The following is a 23,186-nucleotide window of genomic DNA, read 5'->3' as shown; positions in this document are numbered from 1 at the left end:
AACATTGTTTCAATAAACGTTATAACATAAGATATATGGAATTTCAGTCTGTGAGTGTACTAAGGAAGGCAAAAAGTAACATCCAAGTAATAACTTTGTAAATCATACCAAAGACAGTACTAAATTTATAACTAGAATAATAATAAAAAAAGACAATGTAAATGTTACTGGATTATAATGGTCAAAATAAAGGTTGGTGTCACTTCTTATCTGTAGTTTACAGTTGTGTAGTTTTGGCCTCATTCCTTTCCTGCTGGATCGTTTATGTCACAACTGCACAACAACTATAGCAGCATACTGTTAAGTCTTACCTTTTGATAAATCAAAAATCTTCCAACGTTATATTTTCAATCTGTATTTTAATTATTTAATCTAGACTTTGTGACCATTTTGGATATTTAGTTTGTTTCGTTTTTGAATTTCGAGCAAAGCTACACGAGGGCTATTTGTGCTAGCCGTCCCTAATTTAGCAGTGTAAGACAAGAGGGAAAGCAGCTAGTCATCACCAACTACGGCCAACTTTTAGGCTATTCTTTCACCAACGAATAGTGGGATTGTCCATTACATTATAACGCCCTCACAGCCGAAAGGGCGAGCATGTTTGGTGTGCCCAGGATTCGAACCCGCGACCCTCAGATTATGAGGTGAACGCCTTAACCCACTTGGCCATGCCATGCTATGTATAATTTGTTCTTCAAATAGACAAAAATGCGTTTTACTGAAAGCAATCTTCACAATTATACTAATTTTGCCATGGATAGCCAATCTGACAATTAATACAATCAGGAGTTTCTGTTCCGCAAAGAATTACACTGCTCTGCTGATCCAATAATCTGTTGCATCCTAAAAGGAAATGTATTACTGACTGACACACGGTGTGTTCCACATGTTGCTGAGTTGTTTATCATTATCAGGTTGGCATTAAAATATCCTTGAGATGGCAGTCTTAGTTGGTTGTTGGGCTGGCTTTTATCTCCTGAGGATAATAACCAGAGCAAATACAGAGATGACACTGTGGAGAAATCACCTCTATGCCAGCCAATCTAAGAACTGCTGTAGCCAACTGCTACAACATTAGCAGTTCAAAAGGAAAATAGTAAAGGTCTCAGAATTGAAAACCTGTTGTTAGGTGTTTTTGTCAGAGGTTGTTTAATGACAGCAAAAAGGTAACAGAAATGCAGCTACCTCTTTCAGGACTAATAAATCCTAAAGCTGAAAAGAATCCTTGAAGAACAGCTGAGTGACAGAAAGAAAAAAACAAGAAAATAAGCAATGGTTGATTGGTACTACCACAACCTCCATGGCAACTCTAGTAGTCAAATGAACCACCACCAACGATCAGAACCAGGCAGATAAGAATGCTTTGCTGATTACACTAATTACACCGCCATCAACCACAACAATGACTTTTGCAGTAAAATAGGGGGCTCCTACTCTACCCCAATGAACAGACTATAGTGACCTCAGTAATGAAGCGTAGTGTCTCTGTCTCTAAAGAAGCTGAACCTTTACTGCTGAAGAGACCCTGAGAATTCCTCAAGACATTTTAGGGTGACATTCCCAACTATACGATCAAATACCCTCACAGACTAACTTACACTTTAGCAGATCCATTTTATCTGGCATTGCCAGGAGGTAGCCACAAAGTGAATAGATGCCTGGGTCCTATACAATTGGGAGGAAGATCGACTCTGGTGAAGGGCATAGCATCCATCACAGCTCAAAAACTAAGTCAACTACTTGTGAATTGAGCTGATGGAATGAGATAGGATTTGGCCTTAGTCTGTGATATCATAATACTGACCACTTTGGACGACCACAAAACAATCACTAACTTCAAGCACTTTGCTGAAGTGAGAATAAGGAAACGAAGCTGCATGTTCACCATTGTATAAGTATATATATATATATATTGTATGTTTTCATACATGTCTCTACACTTTATTCTTTTAATTACTTGTTCATGAACTTTTTATTTCACGATATGTGTTTCTATTTAAGAGTTTATATCATATCTCTATTTTTGAAGTTTATTCCTATGGTTTTATTTTTAAAGAAGGATGTTACTTTAGTGAAATTATCTTTAAGTAGTTTTTCTTTTGTAATGTATTTTGGATTTTGAATGTTATAATTTACTTTAATGTGTTTATTTTGTATTTTGGTTAGTTAGTGTGTTTTATTAAAAATTCCTTTTATATGTTTTGTAGAAGATTTTCCAGTTAATGTGATTATGTTGGTGATTTTGTAATGATTTATTTTGTGTCATGTTTTGGTGTCAATTTTTTGTATTGTATTTTGCCTTGAAGCACTTATTTTGTAATTTACTTACCTAGTATGTTTCATTAATAATTATTTCTGTATGTCTTTGTTTTTCTTGGTATAGGGTCATCTTAACATGCATCAGTACCCTTGTAGTGGTATTGTTTTGGTCTAAACATTTTAAAAAGATTTACATGGTCATGTATTATGTATTGACTTTTGATTTTGTATTCCATAGTGAATAGATTTACAAATATAATATTTGTTAAAGAGTGTTTAATATGTATCATGTAATCATTGCCTAAGTATAGCGGTAAGTTTGCGGACTCACACCGTTAGAAACTGGGTTTCGACACACGTGGTGGGCAGAGCACAGATAGCCCATTGTGTAGCTTCCTTGATAATGAGAAACCCACTTGAAATAAAAATATATTTCAGAACAGCTGGTATGGGTTTTAACACTTTTACTGATAAGGAGAGAACAGTGTTTCGATCTTCCTAGGTCATCTTCAGGTTGAGAAAGAGAGATATATTGTGTAGCCATGTTTAATTCCGAGAACAAAAACCATCAATCTTAAAGGGTAGTTTCTCTGCAAAGTAGTAATTGTGTAAATTTCTATTATGTAAAATATTACTTTTTCAAAGGTTACTTTGCCAGTGTTACGTGTCAATATTTTCGAGAGTGAGAGGAAACACACTCTTCAGTTACAATGCAGGTTCAGATTTATTGGTTTTAAGGTTAACATTAAGTTCCAGCTTAAGGAGACACTTGAAGTATGGAAGAGAGAAAAGTGTGGTATTTCAATATATCATGCATTTCTATATTCTTGTATTATCATTGCGTTTATTCTGAAATTATAATTTATTCTGTATATGTGTACATTTCGTATAACACACAGTTGAGAAAGCTGCACCTTAGCTGCCTTTGTTCGTCTGTTATTCTTGAGAAGATAATATTTGTCCAGTCCATAAAAGCTATTGATGCAATATTGCAAATTCTGCCAGAATGTTGATAGCTATAGTGTTTTTGAATAGTATTAGATACTTCAGGTTATATCTCAAAATTATGACCTCTCCTGTGTTCGAATAAAAATGACCAGTCATAGACTCAGTTTTAATCACACTGGATAATATAACATTTCTATCAAATTCAGGAAAACTGGATGTAGTCAAGCTAGTACATGCATTAAGTCTAATCAGTTAAATAAGAGTGGTCAACCTGTATAAATAAAAGCAAATACATACTCTGTATTAATTACATTACAATAAATGTCATAATTTCGTGTTTGCCTTATGTTTAGTCTTGTAATTTCAATCACTCTCATAAATCAGTTATTTAAATATGTATAGCATCTCCTGTTACTAAACAGACATTTCCTATTGCTTTAAAGTTAACTTTGTTTTACCTGAATATAACACTGTTATAAGCGGTATATATGATCTATTTTGTACATTAGGCTAGTGATTACTGTGATGTCAAGAAATGATGTATATGCCTTCTATGATATTAGAAAGTATCTATAAGAATTTAATGTACAAATAAAAAGTAACAGTTTTTTTTCTAAAATACAATGTCTCGCTAGTTTTTCATAACATCTTCACGTAGGTAGAAAGAATATTTGTTTTGGGTATAATATTAGGGTACACTATACTGCAATGTATAAATTGCACTATTTAAGAGTTGTAGCCACTCAAGGCTACAAACTCAGAACAATGAGTTTTGTATGTTTCCATTGAGATACTGCAAAACTAAAAGACAGTGCTTATTATTAGTGTCACGCAATAACATAAAAGTTCTGTTTAAGTCATAGCTGAACTTCAGCTGGATTTTGATGTATACGTATATGATATATATATATAGTTTTTATTTTACGTTATATTTCGTTTTATTATAAAATAATAATAATAAATTCATTAGCTAACTTTAAGTCACACTCATTGTTGGTTTCTAACTTATTTTCCTGACTCCTGTTACGAGGAATAGTATATCGTCCGAATTATCTCCGCCGCTAGCAATCGAACTTCCGTGTCGAAGAACAGTTTAAAGTAGCCAAAGGCAGCAGCAGCGTCTGAGCCTAGTGACCTACATTTTATAGCTTAGGAAAGAAGGTCTCACAGAAGCAGATCGAGACTAGGTCAAGACCTTAATATTTAGAGAGATTTCTCGGACGGAAAGATGGAGAACTTAAATATTTGTCTTCATGATTTATTGTAATTTATATATGAAATATTTAGTAAGCTACCCTTTAATACAGCGTAAAATTCTGCTAAAGAAACTGACCATTTGTACGTACCTTAGAATTAGCTCAATAACTTATCGTTTCTAAAAGTAAACCAACTTTAATAGAACAATGACGTGTTAATCTAGAACTCAAGTTGAGGTAATGCATCCGTCTATAGACTGCTCGAATGGCACGAATATGTCAACTATAATATAAGAAGAAGAAAAAATTCAGAAAAACAACCTAAAGGAGGAAATTGACACACTTATTCACATAGTTCGAATTGGAAACAATCCACATTGCATGTCTTTGGGTCATGTAGTAAATACAGAGAAAATGTCACTGTTAAATGTGATGTACTTACTATATTACCATTACTTCTCACTTCACATACTAGTCAGTGATCAGATATAAAACTATTTTACAATACGTAGTTCCTAGGTCACGAAAACATGATTACAAGTGTATTTTAAGTTCACAAATTAATTTCTAAATGCATTTTAGCAAAATACATACTCTCGCGACAACCAGAACTCGAACAGAGCAAGGAAATACGGTTTTATTTGACCTAAAGGTAGCCCTTACATTAATACAACTGTAACGTTAACCATTTTTAATTATTTTTGTTATTTTAGTTAGCTCAGTCTTCACCAGAAAACTTGTTAAACAGAGATTCTCCATTAACCAACTTCCCCTGATCTCTGCTAAACCTGTTTATAAATGACGTGTCCTTATTCTAACTCCTTTAAATAACTATAGGACAGTTTCTGTTGATCAAGTATTAGGAAAAAAAATAGAACCGAAAAGGTTAAGAATCGTTTCTTTCTTTGTAACCTGTTGGTTGTTAGGCAGCGTTTCTCGTTCTTATAACATCGAATGGTAATGATAGGTTTTAAATACAAGTTGTTAAAATCTGCATTTTAGCACATATTTATTAACATATTATAATAAAAGATAACTCATGTTTAAATAACGAATTTCTATTTTGTATAGTTTTACTATCTTGAGTTCTTTAGAAAATAAGCTTTAAGAACGCTGATATTCAGTTTTAACAACAAGATGAGTTTCATAGACCTTATCTTTAGAGCCAAAGCCATTCATTGTTTTTCTACAACCTGGCTTAAAGTACGTAAGTATTCTACATTCTAATCTATCGAACGTAGTGCAACGTTGTATGCCTATTCAACAAAATACATTATATTCAAAGAAATGTTAATATAGTTCATAGTGTCGTCAAAGTGTTCATGTCTGCCGCATGTTTTGAAACCTGAATGTTAACGATAAAGCATCAGACTTATAACTGAAGGCCTAACATGACTTGATTGGTGCAATACTTGTAATCTTTTCTTCTTGAATTTTTGGAAGTACATAGATATACCTTATTACACGGTTTAAAAATCAGTTTTCTCATTCAAAATTAAATTCTATTTGTACAGGAAGCTAAAAAAATCGTTCAATTTCTAAATCGTCATCTTGAACTAAAATAAGTGTTACATATAACCTAACTTATTATATGGTCCGCATTGAAAAAATTAAATAAAGTGTTATGTTTGTAAATATAATCGTAATAAATTGAATGATAATAACTACATTTATCAAGGTTATCTTCAACATTCTCGTGATGTTTTTTTCAGTATTATAGACTTGTTTTCCAACTTAGCATAACATGACCTGTAGTGTTAGACCTTGCATGATATAAGGCTAGAGGTTTTCATATTTTGATTAAAATTCTTTTGAAATGTTGGATTCCAGTTTTAAAATGGTGGTTGTTAGAAATAAATGCTACATAAATTGTAGTTTGTCTGACGCCATTACAGTGCCTAACACTTTTATAGATAATACTATTTATATAATTAGTGGTATAGCAACTACACACAATTTTGTTTGATAGACTAAAGTGAAATTCAAATAGTAAACAACACCTACCGCTAGATTCTGGGATAACCTTGTCTGATTGAATAGTAGAATCTAACCATTACTATTATAGTATTACGCCCCTCTCTTTGTCAGTGCTGAGTTTACGAGCTTACAATGCTGAAATTTGGGACTCGATTTTCCGCGTTAGACAAAATGCAGATAGTCCGCTGTGTAGCTCTGCGCTATAACAACAACACTTATAGTAGATTTACAACAACACTTATAATACACTTACAACAACACTTATAGTAGATTTACAACAACACTTATAATACACTTACAACAACACTTATAGTAGATTTACAACAACACTTATAGTAGATTTACAACAACACTTATAATACACTTACAACAACACTTATAATACACTTACAACAACACTTATAGTAGATTTACAACAACACTTATAATACACTTACAACAACACTTATGGTACACATACGACCGACCCCAAGTGTGGAGCGCGATTTTGCGAAAACGAAACAAAAACTGGGAAACCTCGAATTCATGATATGTGTAAACCAACAACTCGGTTATGCTTGGCACATACTGGATGGACCAGATTAAGGATTTAGAAATGTTGGCGCATTTTCTACAATGTTAGATATATGAAGGTCCAGAAGGATCTCATGTAGAGTAGTTTTCTAAACTGCACTGAGTGTGAAGTCAAAACCATTTCAAATATATATTAAACAACATTTGTGAGATGACTTTAATCAAATGTTTGTATGTTCGTATTAAAGAAATATCGCATTAATGTATTTCGCAAATGATTTTTCCTCTAGTTCTTATTAAACAAACAGTACATTAGGTCTGCCTCAGAACGAATTTATGATAACATGATCCGCAGAATTAGTAACTACAAAGAAACTTCACCATAAGTAGGAATCAGCTGAAAATATGTTTCATTACGTTGAATTTCCCACAAGGTTTCTCGTTGGCTCTGAGCGTTAGCCTTTCTTCGTTTGGAAATGATACATTACAGGAAAAACTACCACCGCCATCTCTTGGACTAATTCTAGCACATAATAGTTGGATTGACTGTCATATTATAGCACTCCTACGGATGAAAGGGCTAAGATGTTCAGTGAGGAGATTCGACCCCAAGACCCGCAGTTTGGGAGGCGAGGACCATAACCACAAAGTCCCGCCAGTCCTGAAGTAGATGAAAATCGAAAAGTTTTAATTAAGAATGTTTTCTTTCTCTTTTTTGTTATTTATCGAACTTTGGAATCTTTGCAGCTGTTAGGAATTGTATTTTTTTCACATGACAAAATGTAACTTTTATCCTGTGTTGTACTAAAGACAAGTGCGAAGGATACTGATAAGAAATTAATTCTATAAAACCATAGACTACGTTAAGATACGAATGGCACAGAAAAAATGGGTTTGCTTGTTTTCTTCGAACATTTCGAACAGTAGCTTACACTAGCTGTCCTGAAGCTACACAAGCTACCTACACAGTGAAGCTACAGCTATTTATGAAGCTACACAGTAGCTACTAACTGTCCATAATTTTGAACTAACAGACTAAAGACACAGTAGCTACCTACACTAGCTGTCCATAATTTTGAACTAACAACTAACAGACTAAAGACACAGTAGCTACCTACACTAACTGTCCATAATTTTGAACTAACAGACTAAAGACACAGTAGCTACCTACACTAGCTGTCCATAATTTTGAACTAACAGACTAAAGACACAGTAGCTACCTACACTAACTGTCCATAATTTTGAACTAACAGACTAAAGAAAAGCAATATTTTGACTAATGTATTTAATAATGGGATTTTTCCCATCACTCTCATGACGCACCCAATACCCCAAGATTCTGAGTGGATTTCGCATTAACTGGCCAAGATTTATGGACCCTCGAGTCATTTATCCAACACACTAATTTTGGGCCACGCCCAGCTTCAGAAATATGAATGTAGTATGGTTCAATCTCAGTTTTTAATATTCATCTTTTCATAGTAGTAAAAAAGTAGCTAATTATAACCTATTCATATTCAATAATTTACTTTGACATTGTTAAAAAAATGATACCAGCTCCTTGTCTCTGTTTTCTGCAATATATTTAGGCTTTTATTGAAAGTTATTTATCTGATGAATATTTCAAATATATGTATATTTTAAGAATTGCTCTGCACTGAGATACTCCCGTCTACTTCTTCTCCCACTGTTTGTGCACACTGAGATACTCCCGTCTACTTCTTCTCCCACTGTTTGTGCAAACTTAACTTCTTGTCACACCTCATCCTTTTGTCTAGGTGATCCTTGTACTAGTCTTACGCCTACATAAAATAAGATTGACACAAGTGGGATTTGAACCCTTAAAGTCTTCAACTGATATAATAAGCTAATGTTAATGATAACATCCCACAGAATCTCGTTAGCCCTTCAGGAATACATGTACATTTAAGCACTGGGCGACCAATACACGTCCTTGATGTCTTTACAAATAGTTGAAGGAAAGGGGAGGGGGAAGATTTAGTATGCATTGGGCTATCAACGTTTACTTTTATGTTTTTTGCTTGGCAACTGCTCAAAACGTTGTCTACTCTACCAGGGCGTGAGCCTTGCTTCTCCTCTAAGGGCGGAGTCTACACTCAAGGTTAGCAAACACTGGAAAACACAGAAATATTACGATGGATAGCGCTGCCGATCTGAACATAAGAAAAAATTATAGACAACTACAAGGATAATAAAAGTGAAAAAATGTGAAAAATATACAGAGCGAGATTAAAAAGATAATAAGTAGTTGAGGTTCAAAGATATAAGACTTACAGACCATGAGGATTTGGTAGTTTAAAATATACTTGTTTAAATAATACGTGATATGTAGAAGGTGGTAAAATAAAATACTTATTTGTAAACAGGCTTAGAAAACAAGGTAGAGTGATGAAAAAACACGCTAATGTGAGAAAAAATGGAGTATATTAACATATAATACATAACGGCAGTCGGTAAATGAAGCAAAGAAAACAATGTCATGAGGAAAAATAACTATACAAAGAACACTAAAAAATAAGCACGTTATGGTATATACAGAGCGTTCCAAAAGTCGATTACCAACTCATTTTGAAGTAAGATATTATGCTTTTCGTAAGTAATAACAGAGCAACGATACCTGAAACTTCAAAAATCAAGAACATTAGTTTTATAGTTTCTGAATTATCGTGTAAAATGATGCCTCGAACCACCATGTTTTTATAATGAATTAAAAAGATTAAAGTACACCTTTATCATAATTTTGTGACTGAATCAAAATTTAGTTTTTGACTAAATTTTGTGTGTATGTGCCCATTTGAAACGTTTCAGAACGTATTTTCTTGCAGATATTATTTGTAACCTAAGGTATAAATAAACGGTTTATACCATATATTATTTTACCTTGTTTATGTGTAGATATGTTTCGTTTTTCCGGAACTCTTCCCACAGTTTTCCAGCGAGTGAGACGAAACTTGGCAGATAGAATCGAGGTGATCTAAAAAGTGTTCTTACAGATACAGCATAGATTCCTTACATCGAACCAGAACTATTATAGCGCACCAGAAAGTCACACAGGCATGATGGTAGTTTAAGAGTGGGTGTTTAGGGTCGCTGAGTCTAAATTTGATATCGGATTTTATGTTTCTAGCCTTCTTTTGTGATCCTGGGAACACAGTATTTGAAACTGTGTTCATACATCCAAACGTAACACAAGTGTACAAAGAGGGTTTAGTTTCTTTTGAATTTTGCGCAAAGCTACACGAGGACTATCTGCGCTAGCCGTTCGTAATTTTGCAGTGTAAGATTAGAAGGAAGGCAGTTAGTCATCACCATCCCATCGCCAACTCTTAGTCTACTCTTTTACTAACGATTAGTGTGATTGGCCGTCTCATTATAACTCCCCCACGGTTGAAAGGGCGAGCATGTTTGGTGTGACAGGGATTCGAACCCACGACCTGCAGATTACGAGTCGAACGCCTTAACCCACCTGGCCGGATCTTGTATAGAGAGGATGGGTAAGCTGAACGTAGTTTGTTTTGAGGCACTGATGTCCCCCAAGCAACAACTGTAAAATTAACCGAAACGCCAGCGTGTTGTCCTAGTACATATAATACAATATAACAAACACCATATATTATCAGCTGTTCTTATTGTAACCTTCTGATTTACCCTAGGATGTCCGATTAAAATCAGATAGCAAAACCACGTAAGTTTTACCAAAAGAACAGAGTATTGTAGTATCACTGGTACAACAAACGTATCTCACATTTGTTTGTAAACCTTAGTTTTTTTCATGGTGTAAAATGATTTCAAGTTTCTCTTTTTGCATAGCTATTTTCTGAGTCGTGGAATTCAAAACAAAGAAGTAAAGACTCTAGCTTGATTCTTTCACAGAAACAACTATCATGTCAACGAAGGTTTCCTCTTTTTCGCAAACTTGCCTAGAAGAACATTATTAGGAATAAATTTATTGTCACTTGATTAAGTTGACCTGTATAACCCACCGTTCCCTGTATTCAATGGATTCATTACAGAAGACGGTGATAACCTTAATCATGAAGATACAGGGTCGAGTTGAAATGTAGAAATAAGAATCCTAACCGTTTAGAATCCTTCACTCTTAATTTACTGACCCACTGACCTTTGTTGTTGCAGAAAAGTGTACTTAAGACTCTTGAATGAAAAATAAAACACTTTATATGAACTAAAAATGTTTAAAAGTTCTTTGTCACTGCTGGAGTAGCTTATTGTGGTTTTGAAATACTATGTACATAAATAAAAAACAACGTATTTAATTTTTGCAATTGCATCACTTTACAAAATGATATCAAAGAAGAGACGATAACGGCTGGTATGTACAAAACGACAAAACGTGTGGTTTTCCAACACAATTATTGAATAAAACGTAATGCTACCAGCTTATAATAACCTGAAAACGTGTTTAGGTTAACAATAAAGACCAACACATTGAAATATTGTACCCTAGATGTCATATTTTTGTTGTTTTTTTAGATAATATAAGATAATAAAAGCTAATGTCAACACTTATTTTATGAAATTCATTTTACACATTTTTTATTTCACAAAATTATATCTATCTATTAATGATCTGTTTTTCCTTTCTTCCCTCTAAAAGCCGTATATTGACGTATTTATTTACTATCTCTTCAGATGCGGTACATATTCGTGGTGTTTCTTCTTTTACATGGTGTTTTCATGTCAGAAGAACGTGAGTATTTTGGAGTTATATCTATTATTTTTAAAGCAGAGTAAATTTAGTAGTTAATATCAATTTCTGATATGTTATTTCTCAATATGTGTAAAAATTACTTTTGAGAATCTTTCCCTGTACAACTTCTACATCTCTGTATAGATTTATGTATGTCTAATATTGTGACTTAGAATAAAAAGACAAACCAAATGTATAAACACCATACCTATATCATTAAACAATATACTAAATTTACAAGTGCTGTACTGTCTTATCACAGAGTCTGTAGATTCTGTATGTAAGGATGTCTAAGGTACACAGTAGATATAACACAAATATGCACTTTAAAAATCATCAGCAATAACACTTTACTTTAAAAGAGGATTACTAATCACTTTCATTTGTTTCTTTACCCAACAAGCTCCAGAAACAGGCTAGATGCCATCGTTAAACTAACAAACCAGAAAGTGACCAACCCAAAAAATTGTTCATCTTTCTTCTTGTTGTTTCGATTGAGATAACTCTATAAATAATCTACCACTAACATCACTTTAAACCTGAATTCGTTATCCGTGTTTCTAGGTAGTGTAAGATGTCATCGCTTAGTCATTATGAGTTATAGTAATCCTTTTTTAATCATAATTTTAGTATCAACGATGTTATCATTACCCCTTAGAGTTAACTTTTTTTACATTACCTGGTTTTTCTTTACAAAACTTAGATACAAGGTCAAACAGAATAACTAGCCAATATCTGATTACTTTAGATGACTCTAAAATATGAAATACTCAATGCTTTATACTGTATACAATGGGTGTTTTTAGAGAACTGAACCCTATATTGTGTATGACGTGAAGGAGTGAAAACAAAATCAATACATATTGTCAGGTTTTATTTGGCTGCGGATTTTTTTACAGGAGGTGTCTGTGACTTGATGGTGATAAATTCGAACAATAAACGGATAGCAAGCAATCACTTGTTTTAAAAATATATTCAAAACAAGACAAATGTATGTACGAAATTCTTTTCGCTTTTGGATGTCATAATTGTATCTAATACTTTTAATAACTATCTTTTATCGTCAAAAGCCAACACAGACTAATTCAGTTACTTTAGGATGCACTTGAAAAGACGAATTATTTTTTTCTACTCTGTTCCTTACTTTACAGTCTGCAATAATTTCTCTTACGTTCCCATGGGGTTACCATAATTGTATCCAAAACTTTAAATAATTGTCTTCTTTTTGTCAAAGGGCACACAAGCAGATTTAGTTTTCTTAGAACACCCTTTGACGAAACCAATTATTCTCCTCATCTCTGTTAAACTGTGAAACTCACTTTAACTTATTGCTCGTTAAGGCTCAACTAACATTCAAACAGTCTGGCTTCACTTTAAATAACTTAACATTTTCTTACTTATTTTTTACTTGTTTCTTTGTAAATGAACAGTCATGAGTTAACTGTCAATCACTCGGTCTAAATCTGCCTAATTAGCTTTCAGTTAACTTGCTTTCTTGTATCTGCAAGAATGTATAATACGCGGCAGAATAATCTACAAATTCCAAACCCTCTAGTAGCAACAATATTACACATATGTAAGAAACTTTAAGAAAGATAATGTCAGAAATCAAGGTATACAGTGGTATAACGTGCAACTATAACAACCTGTTGCAGGGCACAGTCTGTTGTTTATAGGAGTGATAGTTTAACTATTTCTACCTCCTGTATCTCGGACTGTAGTAATCCGAACTATCACGTATTTACAGAGTATATGCTCTACTGATCCCTTACTTCACATACCAAATTTTAAACCAATCCATTAAGATACAACTTTTATTCTGATTGAGTTTTTTTTTCCTTTTTTTTACGTCACATCAAAGTACGGATCTCTATTTCATAAAAACAAAAGAAAACTTTTATGGATATTTTTCAAACTCGGTAAACTCATAGATCTTTATAACCTATAATGAGGATTCTTCTTTGGTGTAACTATAAACAACATGTGCAAAGTATTCAACAAAACTGCTCAAATTTGACGAAAAATTGTGTGCATGCCGACGCAAAAAAAAAAAGTCATGTGAATTATCGGTATATTATTTCTACTACAGTTTCATCTGAGAATAAAAGTTGGTCGTTTTTAGTTTTTGTCATTCGGATTAAAGACGGCTGACTTTGAGCAGCAAAACTATATGGTGAAAGGATTTTCAGATACATAAGTATAGGTTAGTGATGACGAGAAAACCCACTTGTAGAGAAAAATAAACCAATACAAAGGAAGACCTTTATGCCTATATTAATAAATATAATCAAACATCCAAGCACGCCCTCTACATTCCTATACTCAGTTACACAACCCCCTTCAAACATGTGGTCAGCTATCGGTCAGTTATCTCTTTCTTTCTTTGTAAACCTGACGATGACCGAAGAAGGTCGGAACGTTGTTCGCTCATCTACATAAAAAAAATGTTGTCAACCCAAACCAGCCGTTTTTTACATATATATATAAGTATAGGTTAGGCCAAGAACACTAAATTAGCAGTTTGTAGTTAAATTTATGAGAAATTATCTCAGGGTAGAAAGTTAGTAACACAAATTTACTAAATGTTATGAACTTGTCCTAATTAAAGAGCATTTAACATCACATCATGTGATATTAGCTTAAAGTAATTAGCATAACTAGTGATGTTTCATACAGCTGTCCTATTCCGTGGGAGTGATGACAAGAAACTGTTAATCAAAATTTCATAACATTACTATAAAGGAAGTTATTGACACTGTTTTAGAGGGGAAAACTGTCACCAAATACTTCAAAGAATATGGTTGGTTATGCAAAGTAAGGATCTGTTTCAAACAATAGGGTCGCTATCCTGAAGCTAATGTGGGTTATTATAGAGTGTCACTTGTTTACTTACTTTGGTTTGTTGGTGCATATTGAGAAAAAATCATGATATCTCATTAAAATACTTTAAATGTGAAAAACACGTGCGTACAAAAAGAGTTGAGTGTGTTACAAACAGGTAGCTACACTTAACAGCACTGATAAGAACTTTACATTTATTAGTTTGTCCACCATCATGCCCCAAGTTGAACAAAAAACGTGGCCGAGCTAACTAATGAATATTTGTTTCAAATTATTATGAATGCTATAAGTCTAGCTAGCGGTTTTGGTTTTATTCCTTCAAGTCGCATATTCAATCCTTTTATCCCCACCTACGGTGCTTTCAATTAGATATTACTAAAGCCTAACACAAAAATTAAACTGCATACACAACGTACGACTCATAGTGAATAATGTAATGGAACTTGTCACAAGTATCGCTTATAAAATAACTAAAAATTATAAACACTCTTTTTATGAAAACTAAATAATTGTTGAATATTAATTCACTAAATTAACTAAATAATACTCTTAAATTAAACAGTCTTGCATATTCAACACACATAATATTAGATGTGATAAGAGATCCCCGTAGAATATATTATCTTTCAGTCAGGCGAAAAACTCAAAAACAAATAAAGCAAATAATACTTTGTAAACGTATGATGTTAAATGGCAGTGTCAAAAATATGCCAAGAATATGTGGATGATACAGCAATACATAAATTATCCCGACATAACTTTCAATATTAAAATTTAATGTTATATTGCAAAATGCACGAGTACAAAATGGTTACAAGGTCAACCAATGCATTCTGTTTACAAGTGATATTATACCTGTCTTGTAAAGCGCTATTACAAAGATAAGGTTGTAGCGATCAGATTTCATCCTTTTCTATGATTAGTAGTCTATATGGCCATCTGATAATCTCTAGACAGAACACTGTAACACCCAATACTTCAAACCAACTTTATAACATTCAGAATTTTGCAATGTCCAGTATTCAATGAACTATGACAAGCCTATATAATTTTGGAATTAACGGAAAAACGACGAAAATTATTAGATAACTCTTAACATATCAGAAAGTACTGAATAATAACCAATGTTTCAGGATTCCCTATGGCTCAGCCATAAGATTCCAGGCTTATTCTCATTTTGATAAAGAGACAAACTTCGTAATGCTACGATGTAATGCACGTTTTTTTTTTTGTTTATTTTGCAACTTCTTGTTTTTGTTTTTAAATTTCGCGCAAAGCTACACGAGGGCTATCTATGCTAACCGTCCCTAATTTAGCAGTGTAAGACTAGAGGGAAAGGCAACTAGTCATCACCACCCACCGCCAACTATTGGACTACTTTTTTATCAACAAATAATGGGATTGACCGCAACATTATAACGCCCCCACGACTTAAAGGTCGAGCATGTTTGGTGCGACAAGTATTCGCACCCGCGACCCTCAAATGACGAGTCGAACGCCTTAATCCACCTGGCCATGCCGGGCCCTGCAACTTCTTTGTGATAAGAAGTATAATTTTTAACAACTAATATATAACGTGGTATCTGTGATTACATGAATGTTAAACCTAAAGCTCTCACAAAAACAACGTGGGTGAAAGAAATGTTGTTAAAAAGTTTTTTTTTTCAATTAAATGATACTGTAATTATTCAAAATTCAGATTTTATATTGTATAGAACTTAAAACCTATTTTGTTCATTGACTCGATTTGGCATAACAATGATAATATCAGAAGAACACTTTAGCAAACGCTTTAGTTTTATGACTAACGAATGAAGATCAGTAGCAGAAAACTAATGAAAGATTGTGCCATTAATATGCAGTAACTTACTGTGAACATAATATAACAAGCTTTTATGAATTTCTGTACATTCCAATAGATCTCCCAGTGGGTCAGCGATATGTTTTCAGAATTACAACATTAAAATCCAGGCTTCGATTCCCCGCGGCAGATAGAACGTTTATTACAAAAACAACATCATTTAGCTTCAAGATGTTAGAAAAACGAGTAAATTTAAGAAACCACTTTAACACAAAAGTATGATACACTATAATCTGAGCGATTTCAAGAGGTGTGCTTTTCTTTTTAAGGAGCAAACTGAGAATGATCGTGTAAAGCAAAGTGTGAGATGAAGTGAATTTTGAGGAACGTCATGTTGGCCATGATGAAAATTCGGATGTGTTTTGAGTAGTATCCTGCATGTAGCTTTCAATAATCACGTTGTTTAGCTAGGTGTATATAATAGGATTGGTACAAACTGGTCTGGTCATAGTTGGTTGTTTTAGACGAAAGAAACAAAACAGAAGGGCTTTGCCTTCGCTTAAATTGATACTGAGATTCGCCCATGATATATGTAGCTAGTATTTTAAGTCAAACCTAACTATTTAATTTATCTAGAATAGAACTATTAGACCATTTACTTTTCTATTTTCCTCGTAATATAAAGTTGTCACAATTCCATTCCTTTACTTGTATTCTCAGAATATGAGTAGAGACCTTGAATTTCTCTGGCACTGTGCCACACAGTAAATTTAGAAAAAAATGTAACATTTGTAAACTTCCAGGTTTTACTGTTACATGGCTTAGAAAATAATATATATTTATTGAAGTATGTTGAAGCAAATATCGAAAAAGATGATACAAATGTTTTGAGATAATTTTCTAGAGAGCAGAATGTGGAAAGTCACAAACCTGCATCATTCCTAGCTTTGAGCTAAAGATACAAACCAACAGAACATTTTATAGAGTTTCTACTTGCTTAGTCATGCTCTTGTGAAGTGGAGGGTTCTAAGTGAGTTTTGTATAAGTTTATAATTGTTGAGAAGTAAAGTACCAGTTTAGTCACGGAAAAGACAGATAAATATAGATAATATATTACAGTGGAATAGTGTACTAAGAATGTATAATTTATCAAGCGCAGAAGTTTAATTATTATTTTCTCTACCAACAGTCAGTAGGTCTACAACAACACAGAAACCAATCACTATCATGTAAGCCTTAGAACTTAAGTAATATACAATATTTTGTTTCTTGATCTACACAGATATTTGAAATTTTTTTGCTGAATATTTTTTTACAAAAGTACGTTTTCTTTTGATCTACTAATTCTGCAATGGTTACTTATTACTACGTCAGTAAATTACATTCGGTGCTATGGCCAAGATTTTGTTTTAGCAGAATTTATTTTCAGTGTAATCATGGGAAGTTACTTGCTGTGGTTGAGATAAGGTCATGAACTTATAGAACTGTGGCAAAAAATAGGCTTTGTTACTATATTCGACTTTGGAATCTGTTTAAAGAACTGAGAGGGTGAAGTGCAACGAAAGGAGGTAATTTGACTACTATTTTTTACCTCCCATATGCTAGAGTATAAAATAACAAGGAAATATCACTGGAACAGTCAACCTGATCATCCCCAGATTAACTGGAATCTAGACATTAAGTGAATAATGCAATCATTAAGCCGGGTAAGGGTTACTTGTGAGACTAGGACAAGAAATGACAAACGTTTAGTTGATTATGTCTGCCAAGAAGAGCAGCTAGATTACGGGGTGGAAGATCATCATCTTGTTGTGGCTCTCTAGATTCATGGCGATCTTACCTGAATACACTGTATTTATCAAGAATAATGCGAGTCTCAAGACTAAAAAAAGATGACGATACATCCATTATCTAATGATATTTCAGCCACAAAACAGTAAAGATACCGGCTGCAAGTACCTGTCTGCACTATCATTTTACAATATGATGAGAGAGGTAGGTTAATCCATCATTGTTTAAATGGGTAGCAAAAACACTGGTATTATTTCATCAAAACATACAAGCTGTTTATACCAGGAGATGATGAATTTCGGGAAGAGGCAGTGCAATGTATGATAGTGAGTTTTGGATAAATCAATACTTGATATCCCAGAGAACTGTCAGAGTAACCCAATGACTGTGATACAGTCCTTGCAAGCTTGCAACACAAGATAGACCTTATTTGATGCGAATAACCTTAACATTATTATGGAAGAAAAGGATCTTAGTGTTCTGATTGGTCAGTCTCTTAAGCCATTTGAGAATTGTGTTTTTGATAATGGTAAAGTAAATATGATTTTTCGATTGTATCTACAGAAATATTGGATACAAGTTTGTTTGTTTTGTTTGTTTGTTTTGAATTTCGCACAAAGCTACTCGAGGGTTATCTGTGCTACAGTCCCTAATTTAGCAGTGTAAGACTAGAGGGAAGGCAGCTAGTCATCACCACCCACCACCAACTCTTGGGCTACTCTTTTACCAACGAATAGTGGGATTGACCGACACATTATAACGCCTCCACGGCTGAAACGGAGAGCATGTGACCCTCAGATTACGAGTCGCACGCCTGAACACGCTTGGCCATGCCGGGCCTGGATACAAGCTTAAAGAGGCTATAATTTAACTATATATGCCTTCTGTTACACCACTTTCAGGCCCGGCATGGTCAGATGGGTTAAGGCGTTCGACTCGTAATCCGAATGTTGCAGGTTTGAATCTCCGTCACACCTAACACGCTCGCCCTTTAAGCCGTGGGGTCGTTATAATGTTACGGTTAATCCCACTATTCGTTGGTAAAAGAGTAGTCCAAGAGTTGGCGGTGGGTGGTGATGACTAGCTACTTTTCCTCTAGTTCTACACTGCTAAATTAGGGACGACTAGCGCAGCTATCCCTCTAGTAGCTTTGCGCGAAAATAAAAAAACAAACAAACACTACTTTTAGTATTGTTCTTAGTCTTGGATCCTTATCTTAGGAATAACATTGAGTTGTTGGAAATGTTTTAGAAGAGGGCTAGTTGAATGATACCTTGGATGGAAATGTATCTCAAGACGGCTAATAGTACTGTAAGAGTTCCATGTTATGCCATTTAGTTTGTATAACAAACCTAACTATTTAAAGTGAATTATGAAACTTAAGAATTATAAGACAGAATAAGCAAGTTTTCTTAACTATGTGTGACACATTTTGTTTTGATAATATCTTTCGATTTAATGCTCGAAAGCAAAGAATGGTACTTCATTATATAAAGGGTGCATATTTAAAATGTAAACCAGTAGTTACATATTAGAGTGAATAGAAAAGGAGTTCCTTAATCACATGATTAGGGACAAAGAGTCTACATATCTCAACCTGCGATCAACAGAGAAAATCTACAGATTTCTTGATTTTGCATCAATACTATAGGTATTTTATTGACAAATCCTCAAAGACAGATATGCAACTCTTTTTATTGACCAAGACTGCTAACAGTTTTGTGCCAATGCACGAATGTGAGCATGTATTTCAACTCCTAACGTATGCTTTCACTAAAGCTCTGATGTTGGATTATCTTAGTCGCTATTAAATTTTCCTTGGATAATGATGCCAATGGAAGTAAACCGGAATAGTATTGTCACAGGTACAGATTGGCACTGGGTGTGTGATCGCAGGTGTTAGCCACACACTAGCAGCTCCTAAGCAACGGTACTGTACAACGAATGAGAAAATGTTTGCCGTTCTGGTATCCGAGAAGGATTACGGCAATGAATTGTCGTATATTAGGAATTCAATATTGTTAGTAGTGGATTATCAGTGAACTATCTGACGAACTTCAGGTATCTGGATTAAGTTACTGTGCATTTGATAGCAATGTTACAAGAGTACAAGTTCTTTACAGAAAACTGGCAAATTATCTTACCTTTTCATGCCTACTTACTAAATGCATAGTGTTTATTACGATTAAAAATCTTAACAATAAGATCGTGGTTTTTTGTTATCCACACGGAGAAAGATAAAACTGAATTTGAGCTATTTTGTTATTTTTGTTAATGTGCAGTATTAAACATGTGTTGCACAATAATCAATAATTAAATAAACAAGAATAATAGCTTATTTTATTAATTGTTATTTCAATTCTTCATCCACAATAATGACTCGATATGAACAGATGTTTAGGGTCCAGACTCTTAATGTGAGGGTCGTGGTTTCAAGTCCCCGTTACGCTAAACATGCTCTCTATTTCATCCGTGCGAGTGTTATAATGTTAAAATCAATCATATTATTTGTTAGTAAATAGTAGCCCAAAAGGTGGGTAATGATGAATATTTGTCTTCCCTCTAGTCTTACACTGCTAAATTGGGAACGGGCTAGCGCAGATAGCTCTCGTGCAGCTTTTCGCGAAATTAGAAAACAAAACCCATAATAATGTACTATTATAGAAAATAATGATTCGGTATTTTATAGTTTCGTCATGCAAATATTATGGTTGCAATAGTTCTGTAACTTAGAAATGGAATGTATATTTATTTAGGGCTATTCTTAGGTAAAGTAATATTATTCGTTATCTCACAAAATGTTTCATGGCTCAATTTTATTGAATTTTGTAATTCTATATAGAAGCCTTATTAGTTAACCTAGTTTTTGTAGTTCAATAGCAGTACCTAAGTACTGCGTTAATAATTAGAAGTAGTGTTGCCATATCACCCACAATTACAGACTCGGCATGACCAAGTGCTTAAGGTGATCGACTCGTAATCCGGAGATCGCGGGTTCGAATCCTCATCACATCAAACATGCTCGCCGTTTCAGCCGTGAGAGCATTATAATGTTACGGTCAATCCCAATATTTGGTGGTAAAAGAGTAGCTCAAGAGTTGGTAGTGGGTGGTGATGACTGACTGCCTTCCCTCTAGTCTTGCTAAATTAGGGACGGTTAGCGCAGATGGCTCTCGTGTGTCTCTGTGCGAAAGTAAAAAAACAAACAAAACCATCATTGCATGCCAACAAGCGTTTAATTACCTTTCTTTTAAAATCAACATTTAGTCTAAACATGTCTTGGTATAGCTAATCTGTTATTATTTTTGTGCATAATCCAAAGCTTATAACTGAAAAAATCGAATTTCTTAAAAATAGTTCATGCGAACAGAAATTACGTTGAAATGTATAGCATAGTATAGAACTAATGCATCCGTAATTAATCCAAGGTAGTTTTATTAGCTGTTATCTTCATAAAATATATCCACAGTTAAGAAACCCATGCTTAGTTACAGACACCCTATCGAAACGAGATCCGTCGGATATGAAGATTGTGTGTTATTATTCGAACTGGTCAGTCTACAGACCAGGACTGGCTGAATTCACACCTCAGAATATCAACCCTTTCCTCTGTACACATTTAATCTACGCTTTCGCTGCATTGGACAAGGATTATGATATCAGGCCTTATGATCCGTACAACGATATTGAGCAAGGTAAGATAGGTGCTTCTCATTACGTGATATCATAAGAATATATACTCGTAGTCTCTTCATCAAGTAAATACCAGTAGGTAGGATATTTTTTTCTATTTTATTTAAGAAGCATCAGTAGACAAAATATTGATTTTACTTCTTCATTCAGTACAGTAACAGTAATAAATATTTAATATGTTCATCGATTTTTTTTATCTTTTTGTCTCTTAATATATTAAAACCAGTCGGTTCAATCTTATCGTTATCCTATAAGTGCAACTGTAAATTTGTCTGATATAAGATAACATCATAATCATTTTCTTGTTAAAAAAAAAGTATTAAAGGATTTTATTAATCATTTATCAAGACACAGTACAGGTTTGTATATCTATCAAACGTTATTTATCCCATTGTTATTTAGGAGTTTTTATAAATCAACTATCCTATTTCAATTCCAGGAAATTACAAGAAATTTGTTGGTTTGAAATCTTACAATCCTGAGCTAAAAACAATGATTGCTGTTGGAGGATGGAATGAAGGTTCTGAGAGGTAATGTTTTCATACTGTTTATGTAAAAAAAAAAACATATATAGTCGATGTTGAAACAGTTCTCACAGTTTACTGTCATACTGAAAACATATATTTTATTCATATCGAGTTTACTTTTTGATACATTTTAACAGAAAGACTTAGTTAAACAAAATGCTACTCATAATTTTACACAACCTTCTGGCTGATGGTAACTTACATATTTCCGTAATTTATTAACCAGATTGTTAATTCTCTTCATACTCAACCATCGAAACTCATTGTATGGCATTTTCTCAACATTTTCGTAAATGAAAGGCCCGGCATGGTCAGGTGGTTAAGGCACTCGACTCGTAATCTGAGAGTCGCGGGTTTGAATCCCCATCACACCAAACATGCTCGCCCTTTCAGCCGTGGGAGCGTTAGGATGTGATGATCAATCCCACTATTCGTTGGTAAAAGAGTAGCCCAAGAGTTGGCGGTAAGTGGTGATGACTAGCTGCCTTCCCTTTAGCTAAATTAGGGGTGGCTAGCGCAGATAACCCTCGAGTAACTTTGCGCGAAATCCAGAACAAACCAAACCAATCATAAATAAAAAACAGAGCAGTACACTTCCCTTCTTGTAAGGAGCTGGTTTCTTACCTCAATGGCAAGGATTATATACTTGTAAAGCAAGGTTATTCCCTGAAACGAAGAATGACATGAAAGAAATTGGATATAGTAACAAATATTTTAAAGATGAGAAATATAAATAAATGCAAACATAAATAACAAATTTGAAACAGTACTTTCCACCAGTCATAATGTATATCTTACCAAAATAAATACAAAATAACCACAAAACATTGCAAGAAAGCCCATCAAGTTAACATTAGAAATTGTAATAAACATGTATTTAATAAAAATCAAAAGCATACAGAGGTAGTTTT

At 33.8% G+C, this 23,186-nt stretch overlaps 1 protein-coding gene across 6 annotated transcripts in view; it reads left to right on the top strand.

Moving 5' to 3' along the window:
- LOC143225125 (uncharacterized) overlaps nucleotides 1–23,186 on the top strand; it is a 99,666-nt gene that overhangs the window by 35,751 nt on the left and 40,729 nt on the right. For 2 of the 6 annotated variants that reach the window (XM_076453969.1, XM_076453971.1), the window contains exons 2-4: nucleotides 11,565–11,622; nucleotides 21,544–21,750; nucleotides 22,188–22,278. In XM_076453969.1, coding sequence (XP_076310084.1) covers nucleotides 11,565–11,622; nucleotides 21,544–21,750; nucleotides 22,188–22,278 — 356 coding nt within the window. Of the gene's footprint in view, nucleotides 1–5,341; nucleotides 5,361–5,483; nucleotides 5,607–10,386; nucleotides 10,409–11,564; nucleotides 11,623–21,524; nucleotides 21,751–22,187; nucleotides 22,279–23,186 lie in introns of those variants that run through there. The other 4 variants (XM_076453967.1, XM_076453966.1, XM_076453970.1 and 1 more) reach the window with 4 other exon arrangements.

Source organism: Tachypleus tridentatus, chromosome 9 (genome assembly GCF_004210375.1).
Source record: "Tachypleus tridentatus isolate NWPU-2018 chromosome 9, ASM421037v1, whole genome shotgun sequence".
In the NCBI taxonomy this organism is placed as follows: Eukaryota; Metazoa; Arthropoda; class Merostomata; order Xiphosura; family Limulidae; genus Tachypleus; species Tachypleus tridentatus.
The sequence above is the reverse complement of the archived record's forward strand: the minus strand, read 5'-3'. Positions and strand labels throughout refer to the sequence as shown.